Source organism: Lepidochelys kempii, chromosome 8 (genome assembly GCF_965140265.1).
Source record: "Lepidochelys kempii isolate rLepKem1 chromosome 8, rLepKem1.hap2, whole genome shotgun sequence".
Taxonomy (NCBI): domain Eukaryota; kingdom Metazoa; phylum Chordata; order Testudines; family Cheloniidae; genus Lepidochelys; species Lepidochelys kempii.
In genome coordinates, this window is record NC_133263.1 from 108338665 (window position 1) to 108354837 (window position 16173).

The following is a 16173-nucleotide window of genomic DNA, read 5'->3' on the forward strand; positions in this document are numbered from 1 at the left end:
TGTGGGAAAGCCACCTGGGGCTCCCCCCTCCATCATTCCCCTCCCAGTTTGACACCAGGCCATTGATAACTACTCTCAGTACAATCTTTCACCCAGTTGTGCACCCACCTTATAGTAATTTCATCTAGACCAACAAATTCCTCCCTGCTTGTCAGAACTGAGTCTAACCCAGCTGTCCCACGGTTACTTCCCCCACCCTAAGAAAGCAGTTGTCCCCAACATGTTCCCAGCACTTATTGCACATTGGTTGCTGATGATAGGGTGGTCAAGTGCCTGGTTTTTGACCAGAAAGTCCAGTTAAAAATGGAACCTGACATTGTCCGGTCAGATCTACTGACCAGACACCCAAAGTCTAGTTACTGCAGGTAGGGAGGCACTGGGTCATCACCCTCACCAGTATAGAGCTGTGTAGCCAGTATAGAAGGGATTTGGTTAGGAGGGTTCTTCCCAGACTGGGAAGGGCTCCAGACAGGTAGCCTAGCTCCTTGGTTAACCACTTCCCTTATTCCTATGGCTGGCTGACTTTGGATGGCTGGCTGCCGGGGTTGTATTTGGCTCCTAAGAGGTCTGATCCCAAGACAAGCCAGGGACACTTATTCCATCAGACTCTATAAAAGCAGACTAAGATATTTATTGACATTTAAAATACTGTACAAAATGCAGCCCCATCTCTCTTGCCAGTGGCATCTCCCATGCTCACCGGATGCCCTGGTGAATGATGCTGCTCTTGGCACTGCCTGCCTTCTCCTTCTTCTTTACTGGATCCATCTCAAAGCAGCGCCAAAGCCGCAATGTTTCATCAGCAGCTGCAGATGCCACTATTGAGCCATCTGGGCTCATGGTCAGGTTCAGGACTCTGGCTGTGTGACCTGTGGAAGGAGGAGCTGCCTATCAGGGCTCTGCTCACATCCCTCACCAATATCAGTCCTTTTCAGCCACTCATGCCCAGTCAAGTAAGTTCAGTCTGCTCTCCCCCATAAACAGACTCCATCCCACACAGCTGATGCTGAGGTGGACCTGGGCAGCTCTGGAAGGCTGAACAGAGGAACTCAAAGGAGACCTGACCCCTCAAAACCCTCTAGGGTGGAGCCTCTTCCCAGCAGGACATGCCTTGCTGCCATTGACCCATCTCACTAGCACACTGATGCTGCTCTCACAAAGACTGGAGAGTGACTTTACTTTCAGGATCTGTCTGCACGCAGCCAAGCCCTTTCCCACTGCCCTGGATCCCAGCCCTCTCAGCTGCTCCTGGACTGCACAGCAAAGGATGTAGACCTACCTTTCAACTCTGCAACCTTGGCCATGGTAGGATATTTCCACACCACCAGTTGATTATGCGCAAAGCCATGACCAGAAATGAACTCCTTGTAGTTTGACGACCAAAGGATGGAACATACCTATAGGGAGGCAGTTTGTTACACTGGCAGGTCACAGACCAGCAGCAAGAGGTCACTGACCAGGTGTAGAGTAGTTTGGGGACCAGCTCCTTACCTCCCAAAAGAGCCCGCAAAGAAGGGGCACAGACACTGCAGTAGTACCCAACATCCACCCCCATCCAGAGACAAGAAACCACCTCCACAGCATCCCCCATGTTCTTCTGGGGAGTATCCCAGGCCCTGGCCCTCAGGTTCCATCCCTTGGCAGCACTTACGTTGCTCACTGTGCCAAAGCGCAGTCTTGGACAGAGTCAGTGCTGAAGCTCACCTGGGAGTGGGCATCTACTGCGTTGAGGCAGGTGCCTGAACACACATTCCAGATCCTGATGTGTCTGTCGCTTGTCCCACCGCCTGTGGCCAGGACATTTGACTGCCATGGGCACCAGGCCACAGCCTATGAGAGAGGCACCAGTCATAAGACATGCAAGAACAGCTTGTTCCCCACTGCCCTTATAGGTCAGGCCAAGCCACGCCACAGCAGTTCTGCCATCCATGCATGAGAACAGCACTGGCAAGCAGATTCTTTGTATGTCCCAGGAGAAGCCCCTCTCCAACAGATGGAAACTCTGCCAGTGCACTGACAAAGGAAAGTAGAACCGAGCAGCTGCTGCATCACTCTGTGCCCTGTGCACACCAAACAAGTCTCACACAAGCCACCCACTCACCTTGACAGCACCCTGGTGCTGAGTGAAGGTCTGCACAGGAGCAAAGTCACCACTGTCCCCTTGGGCACATGGCCAGACATTCACCAGGTTGTCATTGCCTCCACTGGCCAGGTAGCGGCCATCAGGTGACCACTTGAGCCCACACACCTCCTGTGTGTGGCCAGCAAGTGTGGCCACGTGGTGCTCAGCAACCCGGACATCATGATGATGGATGTGACCGGTCCTCGCCCCACTGCAGAGGGAAGTTTTGAGTCAGGGTGGTATTGTGCTTGTGAGCTATACACCACTGCTCCAAGGGGCTCCCACTACAGAGTGTCTGGACAGGGATTTCAGCAAGGGCCGCTATTCAATGATGCTGTAATCTTGGTGTCACCTGCTACTGGACAGCTGAACACAGCAGCAGGGACTGCATTGCAGAGACTCATACAGAGGTTATGGAGAATGGAGGGCCCTCCCACTGCCCCTACATTCAGGGGCTTAAATCCAGCCCCTTCTAACCAGACGTGTTGACACATTCAGGTCCCTCCCCCAAGCTGGGCCAGACACCAGGGAGGAGTTGTAGCAGCCCAAGGCAGAAATGGGCTGTTCACCAGGACCTCACTCACTTTCTATTGGCATCTGGGGAATCTGTGCCCTGGTTATGCTGAAGTGGGTCCATGCAGAACTGCACTGCTGGCTTTGTGAACAGATCACTGAACACATGCAGAGTCAATTTGGTTTTTTCCAGCTGTTCATCTAGAGCAGGGGGCTCAAAGCCTGTTTTGCCATGCCTTGGTCATGTCCTTACCTGGAAAGAATGTAGCTGTTCCAGCTCAATGACCCTACACGGGAAGAATGGCTGATCATATTTCGGAGCCGTTTCTGTTGCTGTATGTCCCACAACTGCAAAGAGACATTAAGAGCAGTCATTTATCTTAATTGTGTAAGGAGATGAGAATAGAGCCCTTGTCACATTGGTGCATACCTTGGCTGTCAAATCCTGGATCCCTTTGCTTGAAGGCTATGGCGTTTAAACCTCTCAGTACACTAGGCTATGGGGGAGCCATCCAAAGAATTTTATACCCAATGCCCATGAGACAGCTGAAAACACTAGATATATATTAGGGACCTTCACAATTAATTATCAAGTGTTAACAATCCAGTGCCATCTTCACAGAACCCACTAGAAGGCATTGCCCAGAGAGTTTGAAGTTTGGACAATTGTGTTATTAAACAATAATATAATACCATTTATTTAAATATTTTGGATTGTTTTCTACATTTTCAAATACATTGATTTCAATTACAGCATAGAATTGAAGGTGTACAGTGCTCACTTCATATTTTTTATTACAAATATTTGCATGGTAAAAACCAGAAGAAATAGTACAGTATCTCCTTGCTTAACATTGTAGTTAAGTTACTGAAAAATGCTACTTCAATTCTTATGGGGAAATTGGATTCACTTTTTGCTTAATGACTGGGGGAAGGTTCCGGGGGGAAAATATATATATATAAAAAAATAATCACACACACAGCAATGATTAATGTGAAGCTTGGTTGAGGTGGTGAAGTCAGAGGGTGGAGACAGTGGGATATTTCCTGGGGAATGCCTTACTGATAAATAATGAACTAGCACTCAGCTGAGCCCTCAAGGATTAACACGTTGTTAAATGTAGCCTCACACTCTACAAGGCAGCACAAATGGAGGGAGGGGAGACAGGATGGCAGAGAGACACACACACACACACACACACACACAGTGTGTGTGTGTGATGCGCATCGCCCCTTTAAGTACACCGACCCCACTCAGTACACTGCCTTTTGAAGTAGCTCAGCAAGTTGAGACAGCAGCTACTGCCAGAAGCTCCCTCTGTCCTGACCCCTGTCACGTTCCACCCCGCTCTATGGAGATGGAGTAAGCAGGGGATACCCTGACATTAGCACCCCTCTTCCCCTCCCCCATCCTGCCCTGCACAGCAAGCAGGAGCCAGGAGCAACACATAGCAGTGGGGGGAAGGACAGCTGAACTGCTGGCAATTGCTAGCCTGCCGGGTGGCTGGTGCACAGGGAACTTAAGGGAGCGGGGAGCTGATGGGGGGCTGCTGGTCCACCCTGGTTCCAAGCCCCCACCAGCTACCTCCAACAGATTGCTCTTTCTGCAAGCAGTAGACAAAGTAGGGGGCTGCCAAACAACTTTATAAGAGAGCATTGTGCAACTTTAAATGAGCATGTTCTCTAATTGATCAGCAACGAAACGTTAACCAAGAGGATGTTCAGTGAGGAGTTACTGTATTTTTCAATTCACCTAATACAAGTACTGTAGTGCAATCTCTATCATAAAAGTTGAACTTACAAATGTAGAATGCTGTACAAAAAAATAACTGCATTAAAAATAAAACAATGTAAAACTTTAGAAGCTACAAGCCCACTCAGCCCTACTTCAGCCAGTCAAGTTTAGCTACAATTTGCAGGAGATAATGCTGCCCGTTTCTTGTTTACGTCGTCATCTGAAAGTGAGAACAGGCCTTTGCATGGCACTGTTGCAGCCAGCGTCACAAGGTATTTATGTGCCAGGTGTGCTAAACATTCATATGCCCCTTTGTGCTTCAACCACCATTCCAGAGGACATAAGTCCATGCTGATGACAGGTTCTGCTCAATAATAATCCAAAGCAGAGCGGACCGATGCATGTTCATTTGCATCATCTGAGTCAGATGCCAACAGAAGGTTGATTTTATTTTTTGGTGGTTTGGGTTCTGTAGATTCTGCATCTGAATGTTGCTCTTTTAAGACTTCTGACAGCATGCTCCACACCTCATCCCTCTCAGATTTTGGATGGCACTTCAGATTCTTAAACCTTTAGTCGAGTGCTGTAGCTATTTTTAGAAATCTCACATTGGTACCTTCTTTGCATTTTCTCAAATCTGCTGTGCAAGTGTTCTTTAAATGAACATGTACTGGGTCAACATGAAATACATGGCAGAATGAGAGTAAAACAGAACATACAATTCTCCCTCAAAGAGTTCAGTCACAAATTTAATTAATGCTTTTTTTTTTTTTTTAACTGATCATCATCAGCATGGAAGCATGTCCTCTGGAATGGTGGCTGAAACATGAAGGGGCATATGAATATTTAGCATATTTGGCATGTAGATACTTTGCAGTGCTGGCTACAACAGTGCCATGTGAATGCCTGTTCTCACTTTCAGGTGACATTGTCAATAAGAAGCAGGCAGCATTATCTCCTGTAAATGTAAACAAACTTGTCTGTCTTAGTAATTGGCTGAACAAGAAGTAGGACAGAGTGGACTTGTAAGCGCTAAAGTTTTACATTGTTACATAACTGCACTCAAAAACAAAACAAAAAGATATAATTGTAAGTTGCACTTTCACGATAAAGGTTGCACAATGGTACTTGAATGAGGTGAATTGAAAAATACTATTTCTTGTGTTTATCATTTTTACAGTGCAAATATTCGTAATCAAAATATAAAGTGAGCACTGTACACTTTGTGTTCTGTGTTGTAATAGAATATATTTGAAAAGGTAGAAAAACATCCAAAATATTTAATAAATTTCAATTGGTGTCCTATTGTTTGACAGTGCGATTCATCACGTGCGTTACCTGCCATTAATCGACAGCCCTACTTCTATTGTCTCCCCCTCGTCTCCTCCTTTCCAGGCTGAACAGTCCCAGTCTTTTTAATTTCTCCTCAGGCAGAAGCTGTTCCAGACCCCTCATCATTTTTGTTGCCCTTCTCTCTACTTTTTCAACTTCTGATACACCTTTTTTAAGATGGAGACACCAGAACTGTATGTAATATTTAAGGTATGGGCCTATCATGGATTTACGTAGTGGCATATTTTCTGTATTATCTATCCCTTTTCCTAAGGATGCCTAACACTTAGCCTTTTTGATTGCTGTTGCACATTGAGCAGATGTTTTCAGAGAATTATCCATGGTATCTAGGAATCTATTATGATGCCAAGATCTTTCATGAGTGATAACAGCTAATTTAGATCCCATCATTTTGTATGCATAGTTGGGATGATGTTTTCCAATGGGAATTACTTGAAATTCAGTGTTGATAAATGCAATCTGCCATTTTCTTGGTCACCCAGTTTTGTGAGATCCTTTTGTAACTTCGCAGTCTGCTTTGGACTTAACTATCCTAAGTAATTTAGAATCATCTGCAAGCTTTGCCACTTCACTCTCTCTCTCTGTTCCCAGATCATTTATGAATATGTTGAACAGCACAGATCCCAGTATAGATCTTTGGGGGACTCTGCTGTGTACCTCTCTCAACTGAGAGCGCTGACCACTTATTTCTACCCTTTGTTTCCTATCTTTTAAGGAGTTACTGATCCAAGAGAGGACCTTCCCTCTTATCTCATGACTCCTTACTTTGCTAAAGACCCCTTGGTGAGTGACTTGTCAAAGGTTTTTGAAAGTACAAGTACACTATATCCACTGCATCACACCAGTCCACATGTTTGACCCACTCAAACAATTAATGGATTGGTGAGGCATGGTTTCCCTTTGCAAAAGCCATGTTGACCGGGTGTCGGATAATTCTGCTTTAGTTTCAACCAGTTTGTCTAGTACTGAAGTTAGGACTACTGGCCTGTAATTGCCAAGATCACCTCTGGAGACCTTTTTGAAAAAAAAATCAGCATTACATTAGCTATCCTCCAGTCATCTATTACAGAAACTGATTTAAATGATGGTTACATATCACAGTTGTTAGTTTTGCCATTTTGTATTTGAGTTCCTCCAGAACTCTTGGGCAAATAGCATCTGGTCCTGCTGACTTATTACTGTTTAATTTATCAGTTTGTTCCAAAACCTCTATTGAACCCACAATCTGGAACAGTTCCTCAGATTTGTCACCTAAAAAGAATGGCTCCGGTGTGAGAATCTCCCTCACATCCTCTGCAGTGAAGACTGATGCAAAGAATTCATTTAGCTTCTCTGGAATGGCCTCATCTTCCTTGAATGCTTTTAGCATCTCGATCATCCAGTGGCCCTACTGATTGCTTCAGAAGTAGAAACACTCAATTTTTGTTGTTAGTCTGTCTTTTGCTAGTTGCTCTTCAAATTCTACTGTGGCCAACATAATTGGTACTTTTACACTTGACTTGCCAAAGTTTCTTTGTGTTTTCCTCAGTGGGATTTGACTTCCAAATTTTAAAGGAAGTCTTTTGGTCTCTGAATGCCTTTTACACTCTGTTTAGCCATGGTGGTGTTTTTTGGTCCTCTGACTTTTTTTTTTAGTTTGGGGTACACATGTAGCAAGCTTCTATTATGGTGTTTTTAACGTTTCCATGCAGCTTGCGGGCATTTCACTCGTCACTGTTACTTTTAATTTCTGTTTAAGGAGCTTCCTCATTTTCGTGAGGTTCTTTTTGGATTTTTAAATTCTATCGTTGGGAAGGGGAGGGGGGCTGGTATTTTCCCCTCTTCAAGGATGTTAAGTTTATTACATTACAGTTGCTATGACCAAGTGGTTCAGCTATATTCACCTTTTGGACCAGATCCTATGTACTACTTAGAACTAAATAAAGAATTGCTTCCCCCCTTGTGGGTTCCAGGACTAGTTACTCAAAGAAGCAGTTGTTAATGGCATCAACAACGGTCCCGGGGCAGGAGCCTCTATTTAAAAGACTCTTCCCTCCCTGTACTGTGGGATTCCTCTCACCTGGACCTCAGCATTGCTAGTGCCGACAGCAAGGTAGTTTCCTTCTTTGATCCAGGACACTGATGAGATGTAGTCATCTGGCTGCTCCAACTGCAGCAGCTGGATGATCTCGCCAGAGGAGTAATTCCACAGATACACAGAGTTATCCAGAGCCACAGCCAGGAAGTTCTGGGAACTCCAGTCAATGAGGTTCAGATCTAAGATCAGAAGACACACCAGAGGTCACACATATGCCCGTTGCTCATTACAATACCCCAGGGAAGTCCTGCCTGCAGCCTGGCTCAGCACCATGGCAAGAGTCGTGTCCCCCCCGCCGCTTCTTCACCCCCAATGCTGATGGACCAGGAACTCCCACCTACACCAGATTTCCATAGTGCCACAGGTGTGCATGGCCCTCTACAGGTAGGGGATTGGCCTTGTAGCATGTTGGAATCCTAGCTAACAGGATCAGCGCACTGAAGCTTTTCATTCCAGTCCAGTTGCATGAAGCTCTGAACTCCCTTTCCTATAAGGTTAGATACAGACACTATCCAGCAAGCCACCCAGTGTCAGCCTGTGTGTTAGTGTGCCCTAAGAGTGCCAATGACACAGCAGTGACCAAGCTGAGAGAAGGCTCCATTGTTCCTCTAGGACCAAACTGCTGAGCCAAGGAAGGGAGCTGCCCTGTCTTGGCTGAGAACAGGCACTTTCTGCTATTTTTACCCCATCCACCTTGCTCCTAGGTGGAGCTACCATCTCACTAAAGCAGCTGATTTAGGGTAGGGGGATTGATGACTGAACCCAAGCCCCCTCATTCCTATAGGGAATTTTTGGCATCCCCTCTGTTAGAGAGGAACCCAGCCTCCACGGCACAATGAAGGAAACGGCAGCCATAAAAGCACACATTTCCCCACCTATCTTTGGCCTTCTGAATGAGGTGCAACAGAAAGTGGTAAAAGCCACCACAGTCCCAACAGGCTGAGGCACGAAACAAGCTGCCAGTGTGATTTCCCAAGGGGATAATCAGAGGCCTGAGAGTAGAAACAACTTGTCCTGAAGTGGAAGTGCAGCCAGACAGGAGCATTCAGAGTCAGGGTAATAAGGAGAGCAGAGTCAGTGCCAGCAAGAGGAGTATAGGGGAAAGAGGCACTTTCAGTTATCAGGAGATGGGGACCAGAGCCACCCACTCACAAAGGAAGCGCAGAAGTTAATTACAATTGAAAACGGCCGGTACTGAACCCTTTTTAAGCCTGACTTTTGAGTTCCTCTTCAAGAAGAGCAAGGGACTTGCCCCTTCTGCTCAACAGCTTCCAAGTTTAAACATATAAGCCAGCAGATCTAGATGAGAGAGACTGAGACACTAATGGATTTGCTGAAGAACTCCTTTGGGAGTACACACAAGGTTCTGCAGTCACAGAACCAAGGGAGAAGCACCATCCAAACAAGAGCAATCCCAGGGTTCTGCAGTCACAGAACCAAGGGAGAGGCACCATCCAAACAAGAGCAATCCCAGCAGTAAGTGCCCGCTCAGGCTAATTTCGGTCCCTAGCAGAACAAGTCTTAGGACAGACTTCCAGAGGGGAATGGCCTGCAAGTTACGAGGAGTCTGAGGTCAGAGAAAAAAGAACCTGCTAGACAAAGCGAAGAACAGAGTGGGTGAAAAGAAGAAGGTGTGAACAAGACCAGGATCCTATGGAGAGACTTTCAAAATCTTACTTAGAATTAGCTACAATGGGACACTCATATGGACTGACAAATGGACTGGAAGATAGCCAACCAGGGACACCAAGTGACAGCATTGAGTTGGAGATAAGAATTCTTGCAATATCTTTGATACTACGTCTGATCTTGTTTAACCTCTTCATGCAGGGTGAAGAAGCAGCAGGTAGCACCCTTGTGCCCTCTATAAATGTCACAGCACAGCAAATACTAGTATGGACAGGAATACAAGGGCCCTGCACATAGCAGCAGAACCCGCTTACAGTAGTCGTTACGGATCTCTGGCGCATCCAGGATCCGGTCTGGCATGGAGGGAATGTATCTGCCATTCTTCCTGCTGGACCCAGGTGTTGTTTTCTGGCTGTAGAGCACTTTCAGGTTATTCTGGTAACCTGTAAGCCAGAGAGACAGCAATGGTTACTCACTAGATAGTTTCTTCCAACTCATCCTGGCAAACTTGTGGCTCACCTAGGCACAGGGAGTCTTCCACTGAAGGCAAAGACAAGCCTTAAAAGGGAGATGCACTTGCTTCAGGCCAGCAGAGCAAGCTGTGGTGTTATGACACCTGCCCACTAGGAGACTGAGCTGATGAGTCTCATCCAATGAAGTGAGCTGTAGCTCACGAAAGCTTATGCTCAAATAAATTGGTTAGTCTGTAAGGTGCCACAAGTACTCCTTTTCTTTTTGCGAATACAGACTAACACGGCTGCTACTCTGAAACTCCTTTTATGCAACCTATCGAGCCACCTTCAGATGGCAGCCACTTTACCTGCTGAAACCAGATTCAAATTGGTGGGCTTGGGAAATTTCACTTTTCCCCAATCCCCTGTTAATTAACAGTTCAACTGAAGCATGACTTAAACCAAGGATAGTATGGGGTGGGTGGGGGCTACTCACTATTCTACTGCAGCCTTTCCTTGAAGGAGCTTTGGGCCAAAAGCAAATTTTTAGGGAGGATTTGCTGTTTGCAGTGTCAATCACTGACTTGTGCAGCTACTGCTCAGCTTAGACTTGAGAGGTTTGCAGTGGCCAGGATGCCAGTAAGCCATTGATCACAAAGGGAAGCTATTAAGGAACTTATGGTGTTCCAGAGCTCAGTTGGGTACACAGCTACTTGCACACATCCCATTGCTTGGGGTGGGAGAGTACACAGGATACCAGTCAGGGTTCTGTTATGCACCCCTCCTTTGAGGAAAAAGGAGCTCTTCTTCCCTTCCAGCACAGAGGTGCTTTCAGATCACCCCCAAACCCTGCATACCTTCTGGGGCATTTTGAGGCTTCCCACTAAGCCGGAGGATCTTTGCTTCTTCCACATCAAACCCATTCAGATTCAGCGCCCAAGCCTTCTGTTGCTCCTGTAGATAAGATATACAGATCCTCTCAGGCAAACTTGAGTCTTCCTACCACATTCAGAGGGAATACGGGTAAAACAGGAATGTAGCTCAACAGCTCAGTGGCCCCATGGCCCCAGCTGTGCCATCAGCTTAAGGTAGTTGCCTCTGCTCCAGATGGTATGCTGCTTTGCTTGGAGAACCAGCTGCATGCAAGCCAGTTCTCCAGGCTGCCCCTAGTTCACTTGAAAAGCTATCCTCTGTTTGGCCAGTTTTGTAGTGTACCAGCTATCCCCAAATTGGCCCTTTTTTGCATCCCTTTCCCAGTGTGGAAATATGGCCACAAGGGACTGGCTTTGTACAACTGCTTCATGACTTGCCTATCTGGAGAAGTCATTCCAGAATAATATAGGCCGTGACTCTACAGTGCCATAGCTACTGCTAAATAGCTTATTCCACAACAAGTTCTGGGGAATTTCCTTATGCAACCAAGTCCAAGCTTTGAGCCTGGAATAGCCAGCTCTGTGTGGGCAAATCTCATTAGCCTTCCAGAAGTTTTGCATTCAGACCTGCCAGATGCAGCGCAGGCTAGCCAAGGGTCCCAAGGCATTATATAATACAAAACAAAAAGCACACACTGCCCTCACTCTTTGTGCCTAGGGGCCACAACCCAAGTCTCCTGCAATAACTTTGTGCAGCTTTACCCATTCCAGCCACCACTTTTCATGCCTCACTCCATAAAGAGGAGTGCTGCAGATGCGAGCACCACACCAATTGCTCATCGTGCAGCAGTGTGAATACGCCGAAGTTTGCTTCTCAGGAGAAGATTAGGAGAGACTGGCTGTTAGGAGAATGCGTTGCTCACCTTCTTGGTAGGTGTATCCTCAGAAGAATCATTCTCTTTGGTCAAGAGGAAGCTAGCAACCTCCATCTGCATGGCACTGCGGTTGGGAATGTAGCGGTCCCTGCCTGCCTTGGTCGGTGTGCTCTGGATTTTGGATCCTGATTTACCTGTGTTGTATACAGAAGAGAGCCATTCCATCTGCAGTTAGTTGAAGCAAACTGCCCAGCAAAGGCCAAGATAGACAATATTTGCCTCAAAGGCCCTCAGGCACTGCTGGCTGACCACCATGTTTTCCAGGTGTTGGTGTTTTGCCAGCCTGGAGGCTCTAGTGCAGCCACACAAACAAATCCCAGGATCTTGACTGGATGGGAAGAGGCTGATGCAGTAGATAACCAGCTGCCTCCAATCCAATGATCATGTGCTGCTGTCCTCTCTGAACCTCAGCACATCTTAGAAGGGCCTGGGTCCCAGCTTAACTTCATTAAGAGACACTCTGAACTCCAAAGCAATGGCTTCAACAGCAGGCAACATCACTCATAGCTCCAGGAAGAACCTCAACTTGTTTCAAAGACTCGCCATTCAACCTATACATACCTCTCAGTCCTCTCCAGGTGCAGCCAAACAGAGATTCCTCTAGAGAGGGACCAAGGACAGACTGGTGGCACTGTCATGTAGAAGGTCACCAGTATCCACTGTGCAGAGCTCAGCAACACCAGAGCCCAGTCACTGTGACTGCAGCCACTTACAGACCCCAGAGCCAGGAGTCTTTACATAGTAATTCAAAATGTTGGATCAGACAATAAGATCCACCTACCTCAGTGTCCTCTCTAACAGGGCCAGTTCAAGATGCAGTGGAGAAAGGTGTAACCACCCCCAAGTGGCAGATGTGCCTCATATAGGTTTTCTGTCCATCTCTAATAGAGATTGGCTTAAACTCTGACATGCAAAGTTTAAAATAGCCCTTCTAGAATTTGTCAATAATGTTAACTCTGAATATTCTTGATATCCATAAAAATGTCCATTCCTTTCTGAATTGCGTCAAGTCCTTGGCCTCTGATTTCCTGTGGCAGCGGGGGGGGGGGGGGGGGGGCACAGAGGAACATTCAGGGGGACACAGCTGGGGCCCAGGCCAGCACCCACAGAGGGTGGGGAGGGAGTGCCCCTTCGTTCTGCTCCTGGCCCCAGCCTCAGCCCCCTTACCCCGTACATCCCCCCCCCCCCCCAAGCTGTGGCCCGCTCCCAGGCCCAGATATTGGGGGGAGGGCACATACAGGGATAAGGGAGGGGGCATGAGGTAAACAGTTTGGGGACCACTGCATTAGAATATTCCTCTATTATTCACCATCCCATTCCTAACCATTTTTTTTTTTTTTGAAACCACAGCTGCACACTTAGAGCTGCCTTGGTGTTGCCAAGCTCCCTTTCTTGGGTTGACAGTTAATTTAGAGCCCATCAGGCATATATGTGGAGTTTAAGTTTCTCCCTTCAATGTGCAACATAGGAATCCATTTGCCATCGTGCTGCCCATTCACACAACTTCTTCAGGTCTCTCGGAAGTGCTTCACAGTTCTCTCCAGTCCAGACTATCCTCGTAGCCGTGCCATCTGCATACCGGGCTACCGCACTGCTCACCCCCTTTCCAGATCAGTAGTAAACATATCAAGCCACAAGGAGAACTGACTAACCCTACCCTGTTTCCTCTTTGCCGGTTTTCGATCCCTGACAGTACTCCCTCAGCCCACGGTGACTTCGCTTCGCCTGCCGAAGGAGTGGCCTGAGCTAGGCCGCTGGTGCCCTGCTTCCCGCACAGCGGGCCGGCCGACGCAGGGCTACCTCTGCTCACCCACCGGCACTCCCGGGGCGCCGGCCGCAGCTCTGACTCACCGGGGGTTTTGGAGGGGGTTTTGCTGGTGCTGTGGGGCCGGTTGGCTGGTTTCATGGGGGAGAGGCCGGTGCTGCCGGTGCTGGCAGGGCTGGGCCCGGGGCCAGCAACGGAGACGCTGCTCTCCTTGGCCTTGCGCTGCCATCGCGCCAGCGGGGCGTTGGGGATCGGGGCGTCCAGCTTCAGCAGAGCGTGCACGTCGCTCTCGAACACAAACTGCGCCATGGCGGGGGAGAGCGGCCTGGGCGGGGAGAAAGAGGGCGACAGGTGAGTCACAGACCGACCAGCCCCACCCCCGGCACCCCCCGGCACCCCGCGGGCGGGCGGACACGGACATGGGGATGGGGACACGGGGACAGGGACACGCACACGGGGACACGCACACGGGGACGGATGCGCACACACGACAGGTGAGTCACAGACCGACCAGCCCCACCCCCGGCACCCCCCGGCACCCCGCGGGCGGGCGGACACGGACACGGACATGGGGACACGGGGACGGGGACACGCACACGGGGACACACACACACGGACGCGCACACACGACAGGTGAGTCACAGACCGACCAGCCCCAGCCCCGGCACCCCCCGGCACCCCGCGGGCGGGCGGACACGGACATGGGGACGGGGACACGGGGACACGCGGACACGGACGGACGCGCACACACGACAGGTGAGTCACAGACCGACCAGCCCCACCCCCGGCACCCCCCGGGCGGGCGGACACGGACATGGGGATGGGGACACGGGGACGGGGACACGCACACGGGGACACGCACACGGGGACGGACGCGCACACACGACAGGTGAGTCACAGACCGACCAGCCCCACCCCCGGCACCCCGCGGGCGGGCGGACACGGACATGGGGATGGGGACACGGGGACGGGGACACGCACACGGGGACACGCACACGGGGACGGACGCGCACACACGACAGGTGAGTCACAGACCGACCAGCCCCAGCCCCGGCACCCCCCGGCACCCCGCGGGCGGGCGGACACGGACACGGACACGGGGACACGGACACGGACACGGGGACACGGACACGGGGACACGCACACGGGGACACGCACACGGGGACGGACGCGCACACACGACAGGTGAGTCACAGACCGACCAGCCCCACCCCCGGCACCCCCCGGGCGGGCGGACACGGGGACGGGGACACGGACGGACGCGCACACACGACAGGTGAGTCACAGACCGACCAGCCCCAGCCCCGGCACCCCCCGGCACCCCGCGGGCGGGCGGACACGGACACGGGGACACGGACACGGCGCCCCCCCCCCGCCGGGCAGACCAGAGACCGGCCCGCGGCGGGGCCGGGCGTTCACCGCACAGACCGGCGCGGGGCACTCCGGGGACGCACCACCGGGGACAGCGGGACGCCTCGCTCTCGTTCCCTCAGTCAGTCTCCGCTCTCGGAGCGCCGCCCCCTCGCGCCGCTTAAACCTGGCGCCCCAAGCCCCCATTGGCCACTTCAAACCCAACTGCCGCCAGCACCATGGCGACACGACCCAACCCCCTGTCCCGATTGGCCCGCACGGACTCGGGGCGGGGCTTAGCCCTGAGACGACGCTGGCCTCGTCAGTCTCGTGAGACTTGGGCTTGACCTCTGACCCGAGCCGCGGTCTAGTGACCTCTGACCTAGGCTGCTGATTGGCTGGAAGCGCCTGCCGGGGGGCCGGTGTTGGCCGGCCGGGCGTCGGGAGCCTGCGGGGGCCGAGGCCGGGTCGCAGCCGGCGCCTCGTCCTGCCCTGCCCCGGGCGCCGCCCCGCCTGCCAGGGCCGAGTGGGAGCGGGGACGCGGCGCGGCGGGTTCGGCCCATTTTTGAATGGGAGGAAGAAGTCGAGGGACCCTCCTGAGCGCGCCGCTGGCCCGGAACCGCCGGCTCCTCTCCCGGCTCCCAGCCCCCCGGCAACCGGCCCCGCGGCCCCCGGCCTACCGCCCTGGGCTCGGGCCCCCCGCCCCCCCCGCCGCGCGGCCCGCCCCCCCCGCCGCGCGGCCCGCCCCCCCCGCCGCGCGGCCCGCCCCCCCCGCCCGGCCCGCCCGGCCCGCCCCCCCGCCGCGCGGCCCCCTGTGAGCTCGGGGCCGCGCCGCGCCGGTCGCACCTGGGCAGCGCTTTACCCCTGTGTCGCCGCCTGAGGAGGCGCCTCGGTGCCCAGCTCTTCCGGGGAGCTTGGAGAAAGAACCGCACCAGAGAGGGAAGTTAGGTGCCCATGGGAATTAGGCACGTTTGAAAACCCTGCCCATCGACAGGCTTAGGTGCCCAGATGGCTTTGAGAATCCGGGTGGGAGGCTTTACCTACACCACAAAAGTATAAATTAATTTCAAAATTGATTTAGCAAAACAGGTGCAATCCACCAATGTAGACACAGTTAAACTGGTTTAACTGTTGCTTTTAAGCTTCGGAATGGTTTCTGTCCCCATGGATGGTGGCATACAAGCTCAAGGGAGACTCCAAAGAACATAAATGAGAAATCCTGGCACAATGGTCCCAGACAGCCCAAGGCAAGGCCAGAGAAACGGCCTTCAATAGCCGCAGCAGCAATTCATGTCAGTTTGCCTGAGAGAAGGAGACCGCAGCCCTCAGGCACTAGCTTTGTACAAGTAATACATGGTAATAAAATAGAA

At 51.0% G+C, this 16173-nt stretch overlaps 1 protein-coding gene across 4 annotated transcripts; it reads right to left on the minus strand.

Annotated features, from left to right (window-relative positions):
- Positions 1-612: 612 nt before the first annotated feature.
- CDC20 (cell division cycle 20) lies at positions 613-15695 on the minus strand. 4 transcript variants are annotated; one of them, XM_073358019.1, is made up of 11 exons: positions 15666-15695; positions 13540-13778; positions 11677-11822; positions 10739-10835; positions 9744-9872; positions 7783-7979; positions 2889-2983; positions 2102-2333; positions 1705-1830; positions 1280-1397; positions 613-869 (listed from the first exon to the last, which is right to left on the minus strand). In XM_073358019.1, the coding sequence occupies exons 2-11, from the start codon at positions 13760-13762 to the stop codon at positions 697-699; spliced, it is 1536 nt and encodes a 511-aa protein (XP_073214120.1). In that variant the 5' UTR covers positions 13763-13778; positions 15666-15695; the 3' UTR covers positions 613-696. The 4 variants fall into 4 exon arrangements, with proteins under 4 accessions (XP_073214120.1, XP_073214119.1, XP_073214118.1 ...); XM_073358018.1 differs by lacking the exon at positions 15666-15695 and adding an exon at positions 14873-15020; XM_073358017.1 differs by lacking the exon at positions 15666-15695 and adding an exon at positions 14908-15019.
- Between the last annotated feature and the right edge of the window lie 478 nt (positions 15696-16173).